This window comes from Oratosquilla oratoria, chromosome 3, assembly GCF_046742065.1.
Source record: "Oratosquilla oratoria isolate Oo_2021 chromosome 3, ASM4674206v1, whole genome shotgun sequence".
Classification (NCBI taxonomy): Eukaryota; Metazoa; Arthropoda; class Malacostraca; order Stomatopoda; family Squillidae; genus Oratosquilla; species Oratosquilla oratoria.
In genome coordinates this window covers 88,554,875-88,573,689 of record NC_134779.1, presented here as the reverse complement: position 1 = coordinate 88,573,689, position 18,815 = coordinate 88,554,875, and the positions used below count along the sequence as shown (strand labels likewise).

The 18,815-nt window shown below is 39.1% G+C and overlaps 1 protein-coding gene across 8 annotated transcripts in view; it reads left to right on the top strand.

Annotated features, from left to right (window-relative positions):
* LOC143024178 (reticulocalbin-2-like) overlaps nt 1–18,815 on the top strand; it is a 238,176-nt gene that overhangs the window by 3,392 nt on the left and 215,969 nt on the right. For all 8 annotated transcript variants that reach the window (XM_076183014.1, XM_076183020.1, XM_076183012.1 and 5 more), the window contains exons 2-3: nt 12,494–12,697; nt 13,054–13,201. In XM_076183014.1, coding sequence (XP_076039129.1) covers nt 12,494–12,697; nt 13,054–13,201 — 352 coding nt within the window. The remainder of the gene's footprint in view (nt 1–12,493; nt 12,698–13,053; nt 13,202–18,815) is intronic.

Genomic DNA, 18,815 nt, shown 5'->3' with positions numbered 1-18,815 from the left:
TCGAACATCAGAGATGAAAAGAGAAGACATGAAGTTGGCCGAACAGGTTATAGTAGATTTCAAGAGATTTGTGGCAATGCCCCCAGCTTTGGCAGCTGTACTACTTATATGTTGATGAAACTTCAATTTCCTATCAACTATAATTCCTAAATCCTTATGTGAGAAGCTCTTGTGTGATAGGACTGCCATTAAGAGTGTAGATAGGAGTGATGAGATCGTCAGCATGGGCACAGTGCTGTCTAGCAAAGTGGAGGTGGATACATTGACCAGCGGAAAACCTCAACCCCCAAGAAGCAGCAGTGGCTGACAACAAGTCTATATTATCCTGCATGCCTGAAAGAGATTGAGTACAGTCAGATGTTGATGATGATGAATGATAATATAACTTAAGATCGTCAGCAAATATTTTGTAGTTGCACTGAATCTGAGAGCAGGTATGATTAATGTAAATTAGGAATAACAGTGGCCCCAGAACCGAGCCTTGGGGAACTCCACTTAAAACTGGCTTAGAATAACTGACATGACCATTTATTGTGACTTTCATTGATCGGCCGAGAAGAAAACTAGTGATCCATTGCAATAGGTTACCCGAAATGCCAATAGCTACTAGCTTATCAATAAGAGTCTGATGATGTACACAGTCAAAGGCCTTTACATAGTCAAAAAGGATTAAATCAACCACTTGACCTTGATCATACCTGTAAGTAATATAGTCATACGAGAATAAAAGTTGATCAGTGACTGAACGGTTTGGCCTAAAACCAAATTACTATTCATCAAATAACAGATGGTCTTCAATGAATCCAAAAAGAGATTTACAGATAATATGTTCCATTGTCTTACAGGGAATAGGATTTAGACTGATAGGCCGATAGTTTAGGGGATCACTACAAGAACCTTTCTTATAAATAGGACAAATGTGGGACATTTTCCAAGATTGGGGTAAGGAACCTGATGCCATAGATTTATTGAAGATGATGGATAAAGGATAGGCCAATTGTAATGCACATTCCTTTAGAAGATGGGGATGAAGATTGTCGGGTCCCATGACACTATCAACATCAAGAAATTTAAGGTGAGACTCAACATCTTTTGGGTGAAACTGAACGCAAGAGAACTCGCCGTGACACTCCTGATGGAGAAAATGGTTCAAAGATGACTCAACAACAAAAACAGGAGAAAAAGCTTCAACAAATACATTAGCCATAGTGATGGGGTCATCAGATAGTTCACCATTCACCATCAGGGGGCCAACTCTAGGTCTGTCATGTTTTCTATTCCTAATGTAGGAGTGAAATAATTTAGGTTTAGTAGCGCGACTGGTTTTTATGCCTTTGTTTTTTGGCTACCCCCCATATAAGGGGGAAAAGAGCCTTTTGTATGTATGTATGTACTTCACTATGCCCACATCCAATGAATGAGTTGAGGAGTGAGGTAGCAAGGTGCTGTAGGTGGAGTTGAGTAAGCAGGGAAGAAAGCTAGTGGGGATCCTAAACCACATATAATACACACCATTCCAAAATGTTGGAAGACACAAGGCATACATTAGATGAAATGCTGAAAGGAGGAGGAAATCTAGCAATTATGGATGATATTAACTCTAAAGAAATATGTTGGGTGGAGATGACAGTGAAGGGTTGAGAGGACCTTTGGGGAAACATACTACTGGATATGACCATTGAATACACAATGATTCAATGGGTAAAAGAAAATACTAGATATAGAAATAGTGAAGAATCATTGAGACTAGATTTAATATTTACATCAGAGCCTGAAATTGTAGATAAAATTAGATACAAGACACCAGTTGAAGAGAGTGAACACATACTATTTGAATTTGAACTAAAAGAGGAAATACATATGGGGGAAAAAAAGGAAGACTGATGTATAACAAAATGGAATTTGGGAAACTTAGAAAATTCTTTCAAAAAGTGAGTTGGGAAAATTCTTTAATGAAGAAACACAAGTAGAAGAGAAATGGGCAATTTTAAAAGAAATCTATAATAAAGGAGTGGATAAATATATACCAAAACAAAAACAGGAGAAGGTATACATTAAGTGCTGGTATAACAAAAAATGTAGTGAGGCAAAAGATAAAAGAGACAAAGGTTGGAAAAGATGGAAAAACAAACTGGAAAGTGGCAAATATATATCAAACTAAGAAATGAATATGTAAAAATACACAGGGAAGAAAAAAGAAACTATGAAAAAGACAAATGTAAAGATCACCCAAAATTATAGATATTTAAATGGTAAACTAAAAGATAAACAGAAAATAGTAAAACTATGTCAAAGGAACATGGAATACACAGAGAATATAGAAATGTCTAAAATTATGGACAAACATTTCAAATCTGTGTTTACTAAAGAAAATATACACAATTGGGATGAAGGAAGGGGATAAGATCCCCCCTTGTAAAGTGGAACTATACAGGCACTCCTCCAGTCCTCTGGCTCTCTACCCTCTCTTAAACAAACATTAAATAACCTCACCAGCCAGTCCACCATCACTGTACCTCCTTTTTTCAGACATTCTGCATGGCATCCATCCAACCCAGGTGCCTTACCTGCTCTCATCATCTTACCAACTGCCTTCACTTCATCCTTCCTTATTTCTCCTCCATTTTCCTCACTCATCATGGTAATTTTCTTAGCACTTCTCACTACATCTACCTTTCCCTCCCTATCCTCCTTCACATTTAGCAACTTCCTAAAATACTCTGCCCATCTTCCTCCCACTGCATTCTCTTCCATTATCATCTCACCATCTGCACCTTTTACCTTTTCTTCTCTACTTGATTCACCTCCTCTTCCTCTTTTAATTTCTTTCCAAAACATCTTTTTATTACTTTCAAAATTTTCTGTCATACTCTTACCCCATTCCACATCTGCTCTTGTCTTTGCCTCCTTTATCTTATGCTTTACTTCTGTTCTCTTTTCTTTGTACCTTTCATATGATTCCCTAGTCCTATTTTGTAACCAATCTGTGAAAGCTCGCTTCTTCCCTTCTACAACCTTCTTTGTTTCCTCATTCCACCACTCACTACCCTTCCTTCTATTTCCTTCCACCCTCCTTGTTCCACACACCATCCTTCCACACCTTGTGACTCCCTCCTTCAACCATCCCCATTCCTCCTCCACTCCAAGTTCTACTTTATCCTTCACTCCCTCCCATTCCTCTCTCAGCTTCTTCTTGTACATCTCCTTTTCTTTCTCATTTAAGCAGTTCACTCTAAGCACCTCCCTACCTTTTGTCCTTTCCCTTTTTCTCCATTTATTCTCCACTCTCAATTTACCTTCCACCAGAAAATTATCTGATATTCCCCCACTCTCTCCCCTTAGAATATATACTTCCTTAACTCTTCCTATTATACTCCTGTCTACCACTACATCCATTAACACTCTACCACCCTTCCATCTACCACCCTCTCCCATGTGTACTTATGCTTGACTTTCTTCCTAAACACTGTATTTGCTATCATCAACTCTCTTTCTAGACACATCTCCACCATTAACTCTCCACTGCGATTCTTTCCTGGAACTCCACATTTCCCAACCACTCTGTTTATTGGTTCATTTCTTACCCTAGCATTGAGGTCTCCCAACACTACTACATTGATGTTTTTCCCTAATCCTTCTATGCACTCATTTATATCTATCCAAAAAGCCTCACTTTTTTATACACTCTTCTCACTACCAGACCCATATGCACTTACAAAAACCCACATCTCCTTTCCCAGTTTCACCTTCATCCACATCAACCTTGATGAAACCTCCTTCAACTCCACTACACATTTACCTATCTCTTCACTTACTAGTATAGCCACCCCTTCTCTCCCTCACCCTCTCTTAACTCATGAGAACCTCCCAACTAACTCCCAAACTCACACTCGCACCTCCTTCTCAACTTAGTTTCACTCAACACCAACTCATCCATCTTTCATCTCACAAACATACTACCTATCTCTTCCCTTTTACTCTCATCTGTACTACATCCACGCACATTAAAAGACCCAAACCTTAGGGTACTGGCTGGAAAACTAGACCCTCTGCCTTTACTTTTTTTTTTAATGTCCTCTGTGGGACTACAGGGAGAAGGATGCCTAGTCCTGTTCCCCATCCCATTTTTGTCACCTCTTACAATTCAAGTGGGAAGACTTGGTGGCAGCATTCTATCCCCCACCACAGGGTAGGCGAAAAAAGGAAATAAATATTCAGAGAAATGGTACAGGACAGTAACAAGGGGTTGGGGGACAGTATAGTGGAGGGACAGTCACAATATAATAAAAGTGTCATAATTTTTCTGTGAACAGAGTCCTCCCCTATCACAGACAAAATGATGTGTGGCTCTGGTTCATAGGGGTGCCCCAGATAGACCCTAAAGTATCAACTGCATGCACACATGTGGAGTAGTGTGGTACTTTCAACAACAAGACTAGTATCTCCCCAGGGACTTCTATTGTTCAGTGACCAAGCTCACTGACCTTTCTTGACGACACCCTTTGATAACAAAAGAGTCTCAGCATCTCAGGTCAAGAGCTTTACCTTAAACAATAGCTGCAGCTGTGTCTAGGGTCAACACCTGCACATTATCGGCCGACTCCTCAGCCGAGGCAACTCAACTTCCAAATATTCCTGATTGGCAAACCTTGTAAATATATTTGTATAATATGTATCTGGCAACCCTCCAAGCTTTGCTGAGGGCTTGCCGTGTATGTAGTAGTTAGAGCTATACTAGGAGAATTAAAGCCAAGAACTTTGCCTGAGTTTCTTTCACCACCAATCCCAAATGTAGAGTACCACAACCTACAATAGCTTATATAATTTTATCTTGATTTTTGGAAGGAAATGTCTCTCTGCCATATCAATCGATCCAGGATTGAGTAGTAGCTATAGTATTGAATCTTTCTACGCATGCTTTACCTCTCAACAAATAAATTTTCTTCATTATGCTTCTACTCTTTGTATAGTAAACCTTTAGTGTTTCCTCCCTCCACTTGTTTAAGTGATTCTTTGCACAGTTTCTCTCTGAGCTGTTTCTATTGTCTAAACTATATTCCTATACTTTTCCCCCTTGATTCCCACATAATCTGTTAAAAAAGAAAAAAAAAAAGTGCATGATGCCTACTCATTCAAGGGATTCACCAAGGAGCCAAAATCCTTTGGGTGACAAGTGCACCCTGTCCCATGTATATAGGTAATTCTTGCCATAAAAGCAATCCCAGTTGTTGATAAATTCCCATTATTGACAAATTCCCATTATTGACCTTGCAATGATTTGCCAGCTTACAATTCATTGCAATAGCCTTGGAAAGTCACCTGCTTCCAACTTTATGCCACGGAAGGATCCCATATATAATAGGAACCCCGCCCTTATTCCTAATCTTGTCTAACACATCGTTGAACCGTGCAAATAATTCCTTACTCCTTAACTTACCTATGTCATTCCCTCCTCCATGCAAGCAAACAATTGGTCTAGCACCTACTCTGACCATACATTCTTCAATCCTGTTTCTGATATCGCCTGTCCCCTCCCTGGGGAAACACACCTGAGTCCTATACTTCCTATCTTTGTTACAAAAGGCCCTATCTAAATACCTAATCTGGCTAGAGAGGAAAAGATAGAATTTGCAGATGAACACATATTAATGGAAATGAAAGTGGTAAGGGGTAGATGAGTATTTCAGGGAGTTGTTGAATGTGGAGGAGAATAGAGATTGATTGTGGCATTGGAAGAAGGAAAAAGAATGTAATGAGAGAAAATTACAGAGATATGGGAAAAGATGAGGTACAAAGAGCATTGAAAATTATTATAAGGCACCTTGATTTGATGGGTGTTATGTGGAGTGTCTGACAGGGAGGAATGGTGATAGTGGATTGGATAGTACATACAAGGGAGGTAGCCAAAGTCAAAAGGCATAATTCCATTCCCACCCATTTCATCCCCACCCACTCCACTCCTATTCAGCACCCCCTCCCTTCTTCCCTCTTTTCTTGGCTCCTCCTGGATAATGGGTCATCCCTGCGTCTTTCCCATTGCCCTGGGTCAGAAGTAATGCAGCAAGACACAGCATGTCCACAGCAAGGCCGCATCATTTAATTGGTGACCCCCACTCTCAGTCCACTCATGCAGAAAAAGAGAAGATTGGGAGAATTCCCTTCAGGCTGCATCAAAATATCATTCACACATAACCACTCCCTAACCCCCCTATCCCCCACCCACTCCCTTCCATGCATCACAGCATCATCCATATATAACCATTCTCCACTCACCCCTATCTTCTGTCTTCTCCCCTCCTCAACAGACATCCCCTCTTTCTAAATGCCTCTTTTACCCTATCCATCTACCTTATCTTTGGTTGCCCACTCCTGTTCACTCTTCCCACCGCCTGTCTTCACACTTCTTTTACTAATATTTCTTTTCTCATTCTTTCCATGTGTCCAAACCATCCCAGTACTCATTCATCAACCCAATCTCTCAACTCTTTTTCCCACTCTCACTCTCCTCCTCACCTCGTTTCACACTCAATCCAGCCTAGTAATCCCTAGCAAACTTCTCAGACATTTCATCTCAAACATTTAAACTCTTCCTCCATGACCCATCCTTGTTTAATGTGTGGCTAAGGAATAGAAGTGCACCAGGGGACTGGAAAAATGGTTTTATAGTTCCACTTTACAAAGGAAAAGGGGACAAATGTGAATGTAGTAGTTTTAGAGGAATCAGTTTGTTGAGTGTAGTTGGATATGCATTTGGGAAGATATTAAGTGAGAGCATTAAAAGAGCAAGAGGGCATAAATGGGAAGAGTGTGGGTTTATAGCAGTGGTTGTTGTTGTCGTTCCCTAGACTGTCTGTCCGAGCTGTCCCATCTCCCCAAGGAATGCCACAGCCGAAACTGGGTTTTCCCACAAATCCTTTATAGAGTGTATGTTGTGTTGTTTGCGTGCATGATTGTGTATAATGCAGTCTTCCATTATGTGTTGTATGGTATGGGGTGAAGTGTTACATCCTGGGCAGCTCTCCACAATGCGGTCATCCAGCCTCTTCTGGTAGCTTAGAAGTGCTGGGTGGTGGCTGCACCGCAGTCTGGCCAGGTAGACTCTGTCCTTTCGTGGGAGAGAGGATTCAGAAGGGTGGATGTCAGGGGGTCTGGCATGCAGCAGTGTGTTAATGGAGCGGTGAGTGATATGGTTATGAATATGTGTCCGGAGGCTGGTATTTGGTGATTGTGGAGGAAGAGAAGAGAGTATCTGTGTGTGATACAGGTCTTTGGGTGTTGTTTTAATGTTTCTTGATGTGTGTGGGTGTTTTGCTATGTAGTGTAGCGGGTGTGATGTGTTTGTGGTTGCTGCAGCAAGTGTTTGTGTGCCTCTCATGTCGAGGTGGTCCTTGACTTTGAGGACTTTTGTTTCATGGTGTAAATGGTCTGTAGGTGTTGTATTTGTGCAGCCTGTAATTGTTTTTAGGGCTTTGTTTTGTATGATTTGAAGGGTGTTGTGGTGTGTCTCACTGAGATTAGGAGCCCATGCAGGACTCGCTTAATTCATCACTGAGCGTATGCATTGTTTGTATGTTGTTGTTTTAGTTTCTTTGTTTTGTCCAAATGTTGTTCCAGCGATTGACTTAAGTGCGTTAAGTCTAGGTGTGCATTTGTTTTTTATGTTTGTGATGTGTTGTTTGAAAGACATGGATGTATCGTATGTTACACCAAGAATTTTCGGTGTGTTTGTGTGTGGTATTAGAGTGTTGTTGATGTAGAGATGAGGTATGTATTTGTGTTCTTTTGTCCAGTTGGTGAGAAGTGTTGCTGTAGATTTGGTTGGAGCTATTTTGAGTCTGTTTGTGATGAACCATGTGTTGAGTGTATCAAGGTATGGCTGGATTATTTCTGCAGCTTTGTCTGTGTTACGATGTGTACATGTGATTGCTATGTCGTCTGCGTAGGAAGAGATTTGTATTTCTGAGGTGTCTGGTGTGGGTAAGTCATGCATGTATAGATTAAAGAGCGTGGGGGATAGAACAGAGCCCTGTGGTACTCCATTCTTAATGTTTCTGATGTGCGATGATTGGCCATTATATGACACGTAAGCATTCCTACCTGCCAGATAATTGGCCAGCCATCTTTTGGTGTTATTGTGCATGTCTGTGTTATATATTTTATTTGTTAGGTTGTGGCGGGAGATAGCATCAAAAGCTTTACTAATGTCTAATGTTATAAGAAGTGTTCTGTGGTGGGGCCTATCTGAATTGATGCCATCTAAAATTCTTTGTATGAGGTTTATCAGAAGAGTGTTTGTGGAGTGTAGTGGCCTAAAACTGTGTTGTGAGTCAGCAAGGGGAATATGTGATGTGACAAGTTTAAGTATTAGGCGTTCAATGACTTTAGAGGGGGTGCAGAGAAGTGTGATTGGGCAGTGCGATGTTGGGATTGGTGGGTCTTTGTTCGGTTTTGGAATGGTGATTATTTTACCATGCTTCCAGATGTCGGGTATAGTGTTGTGTGAATAGCTGTAGTTTGCAATGTTTGTGAGTGCGTGTTTACCTTGTGGTCCAAAGTGTTTTAGGTGGATGTTACTTATGTTATCAGGGCCACAGGCGGATGAGTACTTGAGATTATGTATTATGTATTTTGTCTGACTGTCTATGAAGGGTGTATAGTCTGAGTCTGTGGGAAAGTCTTTCTTACGTCGAATAGTGCGTCGGTCGTCAGGGTGAGAAGCGAGATGGCTTGTTTATGCAAAATGACGTATGAGTGTGTTTGGTTGTTGTCTGTTTGAGGGTAGATTGTCTGTTGTTGTGATTATTGCTGCATGAGAGCGTGTTGTGTTACTGTTGGATAGTGTAATGCTGTTGAGTGTTTTGTACAATTTGCTGGTGTTTGTTTTGTGATCAAGTGTATTGATAAAGTTTTGCCAATTTTGTGTTTTTTGTTCATGTATTTTATTGGCAATCACAGTGTTTAGTGTTTGTATTTGGTCTGCTATGTTTTGAGGGATAGGTGTGGGGGTATTGTGTTTAAGTGTGTCTCGTTGTCTGATGAGGCCTTGGATTTCTGGTGTGAAGTTGGGGTTGTGTGATTTTCTGTTGCTGCTAGGGATGTATCTCTTGTCTGCATTTTGTATGATTGTATTTAAAGTGTGCACAGCATTGTTCATGTTTGTGATTGGTGTACTGTTAAGTGTTTCAAAATGTTGTTCTGTCTCTTCAGTAAAAGGTTCCCAGTTAGCTCTCTTGTAATTGGTGTATGTGTCTCTGTGGCCAACTGGGGTGCATCTTGTTTTGGTGGTGATGATGATTGGAAGGTCAGAACTAAGGGTTCCGACCACTCTCCATGATGTTGTTGGGGTTAGGCAGGGGGAGCAGAAGGTGATATCAGGAGAGGAGGGAGTGTATAGGGCTTGGTGTGGGATATATGTATGATTATGTGTGTTGTTCATGATAGTCAATGAGTCAAACTGAGTCTGTATATCAAGCCCTCTGTCTGTGTCGGGGTTGTCGACGTACCAGGTAGACGACTTGGCGTTGAAGTCACCACCCATGATCAGGTTGGGGATTGAGGCTAGTTGGCTAAATTGAGGTCTGAAGGTGTTTGGAACTGTGGGGGATGATTGGGGGGAATGTACATGTTAACTATTGTCAGTGTTGATTTGTTGCCTGTGCGGATTCGAATGGATTGGATTTCTGTAGTGTTATCTGTGGTAGGGAGGAGAATTTTGGTTGTGGCACTTGTGTCCACAAAACAGATGGAGTGGTGGATCAGGGTATAGCAGTGGTTCTCAACCTTTTCTGGCTTGAGGCACCCTTGCCAAGCCTTTCAGAAGTCTCCGGCACCCTTATTAGAAAATCTAAATTCTAGTTTGTCAGTGTTTTGTTTATTCAACATCAGTGTAACAAAATTTTGTCCCTGGATAATTTGAAAAATTCATCTTTACATTGATGCTGCTTTAATGAACAAAAATGGCTGACAGAGTCGGTAATATGAAAATTATTTTTACTCTGAATTTGGCGGCACCCTCAGTTGATCTCACGACACTCTTTGGTGCCACTGCACATCTGTTGGGAACCACTGGTTTAGAGTGTGTGTGTGGATCAAATTTTTGTGGTAAGGCAGTTACATGATAAGTTTTTGGCAAAGTTAAAGGATATTTTTATAGTTCTTTATAGATTTGGAGAAGGTTTATGACAATGTTGACAAGAAGGTATTATGGGAGGTATTGCAGGTATATGGGATAAGGGTAAAGCTATTGTGGGCAGTCATAAGCTTTTACATGAGTAGTAGAGTATTTGCTAGGGTTAGGAATAATAAAGGTGTGTGGTTTGAGGTGAAGGTGGGGTTGCACCAAGGTTATGTAATGTTGCCATGACTGTTCACAGTGTACATGGATGGGGTGGTATGGGAGGTAAATGCGAGGGTGATTGGCAGAGGATTGGAGTTGGTTAGAGTGGAAGAAAGTGGGAGGTGATCCAGTTGTTTACTGATGACACTGCAGTTGTGGCTGGGTCAGAGGAGTGAAGGAGTTGGGAAAGTATGTGATCGGAGGAAGTTAACCACTTCCATACGGTGATGCCTACGTAGGCGACATGAGGAGCAAGTGGGTACGTGATGATGCCGACGTCGGCATCTTGATTATATTTATTATAGTCGTACCTACGTAACCTCCATTCTCTCTAAACTGGCTTCATCATATTTTCTATGGTTATCAAAATTCACGGGTGAAAGAGAACGAACGATTGAGCACTGACTTTATTTATTATAATGCAATTATTATGATGCAACATCGCATGTCGGGCAGCTAATGCTGCCAGACGTGTGATGTGCCCTGGAGTGAAGAGGTTAAAAGTAAATGTAGATAGAAACAGGTGTACAAGAGGAAAGGGTGGCAATAAATTAGAGATAAATCTTAGAGGTAAGAAGAAATGCATAGTTGTATCAGTGAATGGAGTAGTGGGGGTCAAGGTAGATTGAGGGAACTAAGTGAATATCTTATGGGAATAAAAAATTTCATGTGAAATAGGTGTCTTGGACTGGATAAAAAATATATATATGATGGGGTGATTGTGCCTACAACACTGTATTGTGCAGAAAGTTGGAATTTAATGGAAGCAGGAAGGAGAAATTTGAATGTATTTACTTAACCACTTCACTCCGGGCCAAAATCTTGCGGGTAGCATTAGCTGCCAGACGTATGATGTTGCGTCATAATACTTGCATTATAAAAAATGAAGTCACGGCTGTATCGATATTTCTCTCTTTCACCCGTGAATTTTGATAACCATAGAAAATACGATGAAGCCAGTTTACAGAGTATGGGGGTCACGCAGGTACAACTACAATAAATATAATCAGGATGCCGACGTCGGCATCCTCGCGTACCCACTTGCTCCTCATGATGCCTACGTAGGCGTCTCCGTATTTACCTAGTTGTAATATATGGGAGGGGAGCTATGCTCGTGGTGACCCGTCTTTGTATCTCTCCACATCAAGTTTTATCTTAAAATCTTGTATAGTGCTTGCACATACTGTTTTGTTGTCTAATTTGTTCCATGCATTAATTGCTCGGTGTGGGAAACGGTTTCTTTTCAAGTTTTTTGTGTGGGAAACGGTTTCTTTTTCAAGTTTTTTCTATAACTATTTTTTTTTTTTCAGTTTTTTTCCGTGTCCTCTCGTTTTACCGTTGTCCCACACTAACAGGTCGTTCCTGTCTAAAACTTCCATTCCTTTCATTATTCTGTAGATAGTGTGTTTGAGATGAAATGTTTGATCAGTATGGTGTGGGTTACAAGGATAGATAGGGTGAGCAATAAGGAGTTGAGGAGGAGAACTGCATTGGAAAGGTAGCTGGCAGATATGGTTGATGGAAGATTATTGGGACGGATTGGGCATGTGGAAAGAATGAGTGAAGAAATATTAGCAAAAAGAGTTTGGAAGGCAGAGGTGGTTGGGGTGAGTTTAAGGGGAAGATTGAGAATGAGATGAATGGATGGAGTGAAGAGCAAGAGAAAACAGGGAATGGAGAAGGCAAAGGGCATGTGAGTGGAGAATGGTTGTGGATGGAACTCACCCAATAACTGCTCTCCTGGTGATTAACATCTAACACTAATACAAAACAGATAACAGTTTAATGTTTCTTTTCAGTGAGATCTATGGGAGGGTATGAGAACTGTTGCTATCAGCTTTGGGGCTGCAGGTTTTCAATTAGTTAACCTGTAGGTTTGCTGATGTGGAAGGTTCTCCTACTCGAATATTCAGTTACAATTTCAATATTCACATGCATATCATTAGAGTTATAGAATTGTATTTATTACATTTTTATAGAAGGTTTTGTTTGAAAAAAGGTTGATTATGATTATTGAAGGCTTTATTTGAAAAATAAAGAAAAAATATTATGAGTGTGTAGTTTTCAGTCTGAAAGGTTTTAATTTTCTATCACATGAGTTTTGTAATGTTTGAGATCTGCATAATCTTTAGTGTTCATATCCCACCACTGTTTCAGAAACAGCAAATAAGATGTATATCAAGGCTGTAGTACTGGTGCTTGTGTATATTTGGAGTGTGGAAGGAGCAGCTCATGATCACCACAACATCAGATATTCTCAAAAGGAACGCATGGAAAATGGAGCAAGGAGTCCTCGGGATACTGGCCATTATGATGCTGAGGGAGAACATAATCCTGACTTTGATCATGAGTCCATTCTTGGTGAGAATGTCTTTGCTGTATACATGTATGAATTAAATTTATTATTTTGTGAAGAAGGAAATTTAGAGAAAAAATTAAGTTTGTTACATTAAGAGATTACAAATTTATGATAAATCAATTGATTTGTAATTTTCTATAACATGAAAATAGTAAAAAAAACTATTGCATTGCTCATATATTCTAAAAAGAATTTTGGCATTAGAAAATGTTTAAAGAAGCCACCTTCATATTGTGTCTTCTTAATTTTGACTTTTGAGATGAAAGTGCTTAATATTGATCTAGTTTTTGTGAAATTGCTATATCAATATAACCAGTTAAGGTAATGTAACTTAAGTATTGATTACCCAATACTTTAGGAAGTGCAAAGGATGCCAAAGAGTTTGATAGTCTTCCTCCAGAAGAATCAAAGAGAAGATTGAGGATATTGTTGGAGAAAATGGACAGAAACAAGGATGGTAGTATTGACCGCACAGAACTTCATTCCTGGATTCTACGCTCATTTGCGTGAGTAGAGTTTTGGTTTGGACTCTACATGTATTCACCTAGTTGTATTATACGGGAAGGGGAGCTATGCTTGTGGTGACCTGTCTTTCTATTTTGCAACATCTAGTTTGTTCTTGAATTCTTGTATGGTGTTTGTACACACTATTTACCTAGTTGTATTTTACAGGAAGAGAGCTATGCTCATAGTGACCTGCTTTTGTATCTTTCAATATCCACTTTGATCTTAAATTCTTGTATAGCTTTTGCATGCACTGTTTCATCATTCAATTTATTCCAGATATCTCCCACTCTGTGTGGGAAGCTATTTTTTTTTTCAGATCTCTTCTGTAACTATCCTTTTTAAGTTTCTTTTCAGGCCTCTTGTTTTTCTTTTATCCCATTTTAATAAATCATCTCTATCAAGGATTTCCTTTCCTTTCATAATTCTGTAGATGGTTAGTAGATCTCCTCTTTCTCTTCTTTGTTCCACGATTAGTAATTGGAGTTTGTCCAATCTTTGTTCGTATATCAATTTGGAGTGTGTTGGTGCCATCTTTGTCGTTGCTCTTTGAATTCTTTCTAATTTCGTCATGTTCTTTTTAGTACTGGGTGTCCATTGGTCTTATCAATTTAATTAATATTTTCTTTACCATTTCTTCATCCAAGTAGTCAAAGGCCACTTTCATTGATCTTAATAGATTGAAAGTTTCTCTGTCTATTTTGTTGATATGTTTGTCTGGTGCCATGTCATTGCTGATAGTTACTCCTATGTCCCTTTCCGAATTTAATTTTTTAACTTCCTTTGTACCAATTTTATATTGTCCTGATATTCTATTTTTACTTTTTCCAAATTCCATAATACTACATTTCTTGATGTTGAAGTTCACATCACACTTTTGACTCCATTCCCAGACTTTGTCCAGGTCTTTTTGTAGTAATTTACAATCTTCCTCTGTACTTACTTTCTTTAGTAGTTTCACATCATCTGCAAAGAAGTTTATATAACATTCCACATTATATATATGGCAAACATTATTGGAGCCAATACAGAACCTTGTGGGACTCCACTTATCATTTCTTCCCTGGTGGAGTTCTTGTCTGTAAGTACAACCCTCATTTTTCTTCTGTTTAAGAAATCTTTCATCTATTCCAATAGCTTTCCTTTTACTCCACCTATTGTTCCAATTTTTCTTAGTAGCCTTGCTGTGGATGTACTGTGTCTTGCGACACTGCTTCTGACCCAGGGCGGTGGGCAGGGTGCTGGGATGACCCGTCATCCAGGAGGTGCTCAGATGAGAGGGAGGGTGGGAGGGGTGTGGAGTGTATCTAGGGATGAAATGGGTGGGAGTGTTTTTATGCCTTTCCCTTTTTGGCTACCTCCCTTGGAAGGGGGAAAAAGCCTTGGTATATGTATGTATGTATGTACTTTATCAAAAGCTTTTTGTAAATCTAAAAAGGCACAATCTGCCCATCCATCCCTTTCTTGTATTATTTCTATTAGCCTCAAGTAAAAGCAAATCAAGTTTGTGGCACATGATCTTCTGCATCTATTTAGTATATTATTCTCTTCCAAATATAATCCATCTACTTTTGATAACTTTTTCTGCATATTTTTGCTATTGTACTTCTAAGGGAGACCGGTCTAGTTGGTTGGATTTTCTGTCCCCTCCTTTGTATATTAGTACAATATTTGCATTTTTCCAATCTTGTATTTACCTAGTTGTATTTTGCGGGAAGGGGAGCTATGCTCGTGGTGTCCTGCCATTGTGTCTCGCAGTGTCTAGTTTGCTTTTAATCTCATGAATGGTTTTTGTGCATACTATTTCATTATCCAGTTTGTTCCAAGTGTCCAAAACTCTATGTGGAAAACTGTTTTTCTTCAGTTCTCTTCTATAGCTATGTTTTTTTATTTTCTTTCCATGTCCTCTTGTGTTTCTCTTGTCCTAGTTAAGTAAGTCCTCTCTATCAAGTATCTCTGTGCCTTTCATGATTCTGTAGATGGTCAATAGGTCACCTCTCTCTCTTCTTTGCTCCAGTGTCGGTAACTCCAGTTTAGCCAATATCTCCTCGTATGATAGGTTTGCAAGTGCAGGTGCCTTTTTTGTTGCTCCTCTCTGGATTCTTTCTATTTCTTTATATTCTTTTTGGTGCTGGGGGACCACAATGTTGCCGCATACTCTAGTCTAGGCCTTATCAATGTAACCAATATTTTTTTGTCATGTCTTTTTCCAAGTATTGATCTTAGCAAGCTGTAAGTCTCCCCGACAATTTTGTTAATCTGTTTATCATAGGACAAGTTGTTTGTGATAATTACTTCCAAATCTTTTTTGGATCCTACTTTCTTTACTTCCTTGGTTCCAATTGTATATTTTCCTGATATTCTGTTTTTGCTTTTTCCAAACTCCATTATGCTACACTTCTTAATATTAAAGTCCACTTCCCATTTCTGACTCCAGTTCCATACCCTATTCAGGTCTTCTTGCAGTGCTTCACAGTCCTTATCAGTTTCTACTTTCCTTAACAGTTTGGCGTCGTCAGCAAAGAAGCTCATGTAACAGTTCACGTCCTCGTCCATGTCATTCATATAGATAGCAAACATTATTGGTGCCAGTACAGATCCTTGCGGTACTCCACTGATCACCTCTTTCCAATCTGAATATTTTTCTCTGAGCACTACTCTCATCTTTCTACCAGTCAGGAAGTCCTCCATCCATTTTAGTAGGTTCTCTTGTATTCCTCCTATGTGTTCCAGTTTTTTTTTTAGTAATTTTGTGTGTGGTACTTTGTCAAATGCTTTTTGCAAGTCTAGGAATGCACAATCAGCCCATCCATTTCTTTCTTGCACTATGTCTATTAGCCTTGAGTAGAAGCATATTAACCTCTTCACTCTGGGGCACATCGCACATCTGGCAGCATTAGCTGTCCGACGTGCGATGTTGCATCATAATAATTGCATTATAAGAAATAAAGTCAGTGCTCAATGGTTTGTTCTCTTTCACCCGTGTATTTTGATAACTATAGAAAATATGATGAAGCCAGTTTAGAGAGAATGAAAGTGGTTAAGTTTGTGGTGCATGATCTTCCTTGTCTGAACCCGAATTGTCTTGGGTTTAATATGTTGTTGTCTTCCAGATGTTTTACCCATCTATTCTTGATGATTTTCTCACAAATTTTGGCTATAGTGCTTGTTAGTGATACTGGCCTATAGTTGGTGGGTTCTTCCTTGTTTCCTCCTTTCTATATTGGTACAATGTCAGCATTTTTCCAGTCATTAGGTATCTTTCCTTCTTTGAGTGAGCTATTTATTATGATGTGTATTTTGTCTGTTAGTTCTTCTTTGCATTCCTTTAGAATCCAGTTTGCAATACCATCTGGGCCATGTGATTTTCTGACGTCCAGTTTTGATAGATGTTCTGATATTTCTTTTTGTGATGTTGTGAACTCACTCATGTGGGGAGATTGCTTGTTATTATTTACATCCCAATTTTGTATTTTCTCTCTGGTGAAGACAGATTTAAAGTGGTTGTTCATGACTTCGGCCATCTCTAATTCTTCTGTGTATTCTATATTTCCTTGGCGTAGTTTCACCATTTCCTGTTTGGTTTTAAGTTTACCATTCACATACTGATAGAATAGCTTCGGTTGATCTTTGCATTTATCTATAATATCCTTCTCATGGTTCCTTTTTTCCTCTCTTCTCACATTAACATACTCATTTCTATAGTTTATATAAATTTGCCATTTGCTTTGTTTTTTGTCTTTTCTCCACCTTTTCCAAGCTTTGTCCCTTTTGTCTGCCTCACTGCATCTTTTGTTGAACCAGCATTTAATGTACTCTCTTGCTTTTGTCTTGGTACATGCCTGTTTACCCTTTCATTGTAATTATCCATCAATATATTCCATTTCTCTTCCACTGTTGTCTCTTCCATATAGAATTTTTCCCAGTTTGCATTCCGGAAGAATGTCTTTAGTTTTGCAAAGTCTGTTTTGTTGTACATCAATCTTCCTTTCCTATGCTTTTCGTTCCTCTCCATGTCTATTTCTTCCTTTAGTACAGTTTCGATGAGTACATGGTCACTCTTTCCAATTGGTGTCTTGTACTGGATTTTGTCCACTATTTCAGGTTCTGTTGTAAATATTAAATCTAGTTTCGATGACTCTTCATTGTTTCTGTACCTTGTGTTTTCACTGACCCATTGGGTCATTGTGTACTCCATGGTCATGTCTAGCAGTACGTTACCCCACAAGTCATCTCCTTGCACTGTCATGTTGTCCCAACAAATTTCTTTGCAATTGAAGTCCCCCATAATTACCAGATTACCCTTACCCATTAGTATCTCATTTAGTGATTTTCTTGTATCTTCTAGCATTTTTGTATGTTCGTTCTCTTTCCAAACATTCGTTTTTGGGGGCACATAGGTCACCATAAACTTTCTACTTTTCATATTCTTGCCTTCGACTTTTATCATGATCAGTTCAACATTACCTTTGCCCTCTGCAATTTTTGTCAAGTTTAGGTCTTTCTTGGCCAAGAACATGATTCCCCCTCCCTGTTTCTTGTCCCTATTTTTTATCCAGTAATTATATAGGCCTTGTCCAATAACGATGGATGGTATTTCACCTCTTAGTTTAGTCTCTACAATTCCCATTATGTCTGGTTTTTCTTCTAACAGATAATCATTGAGTTTGTTCAGACCTGATATTAATCCGTCAATGTTAGTATAGGCCACTTTTAATTTTCTTCCTTCTCCATTATTTTTTCTGTCTTTGGTTTTTTCGTTTTGATGCGCCATTGTCTCAATCTCATGTCGATTACTCTCCAATGGAATGCTTTGCATTCTGTCTTCGTTCTCATCAAGTTTTTTTCCTTTGCTTTTTCTCCTAGTGACTTTTCTTTTTCTAATTCCTCAGTATTCATTTCTCTTTTTATCCATATCTTATTGTACTTTTCACTCTTTGTCAAGTTGCCTACTTTTTTCAAATATGTCTTCTACCATCTGTGACCTTAATTTTATCTTTAGAGGTCGATTTCTATCCTTAGAATAGCGACCGATTCTATATGTCTCTTCTAGGTCTATGCCTGCTTCTCTTTCTCCCCCCTGAATTTCATTTAGGATTTCTACTACTGTCTCTTTTTCTTCTCTTTCTCTCATGTATCTTGCCAATCCCTGTTTTTCTTTTAGTCCATATACCACAATACATTTTTTCCTATCTACTGTATCCCTGACCCAGTTAGCTTTTTCATTAATCACTTGGATAATTGTGTCTTTTGCATTTGCTGCTTGACTATTTCTTTAAAAGCAATTTCCTTGTTTTCGATGTTTTCCTTCCACTTCTTAATTTTCTGAATACTTTCCTCACCTAGGTTCTCTTCGATCTTTTGTGTCAATTCTTGTAATTTATTGTTCACCTCTATCTTTAAATTTTCGCTGTTGTTATTATCATTAGTTTTCTTCTTTTCGTTATCATTCTTCAACTCATTTATATCCCTTTTCATTTCTTTAATCTCGTTTGTAAGATCCAAGTTGGTTTTTCTTAGGTCAGAAATTTCGTGATTCGCCTGTGCTAAGCTGTCTATTCCTATGGTATCTTTTCTTAAGTCCATAATTTCATTCTCCCACCGAATCCTATTTTT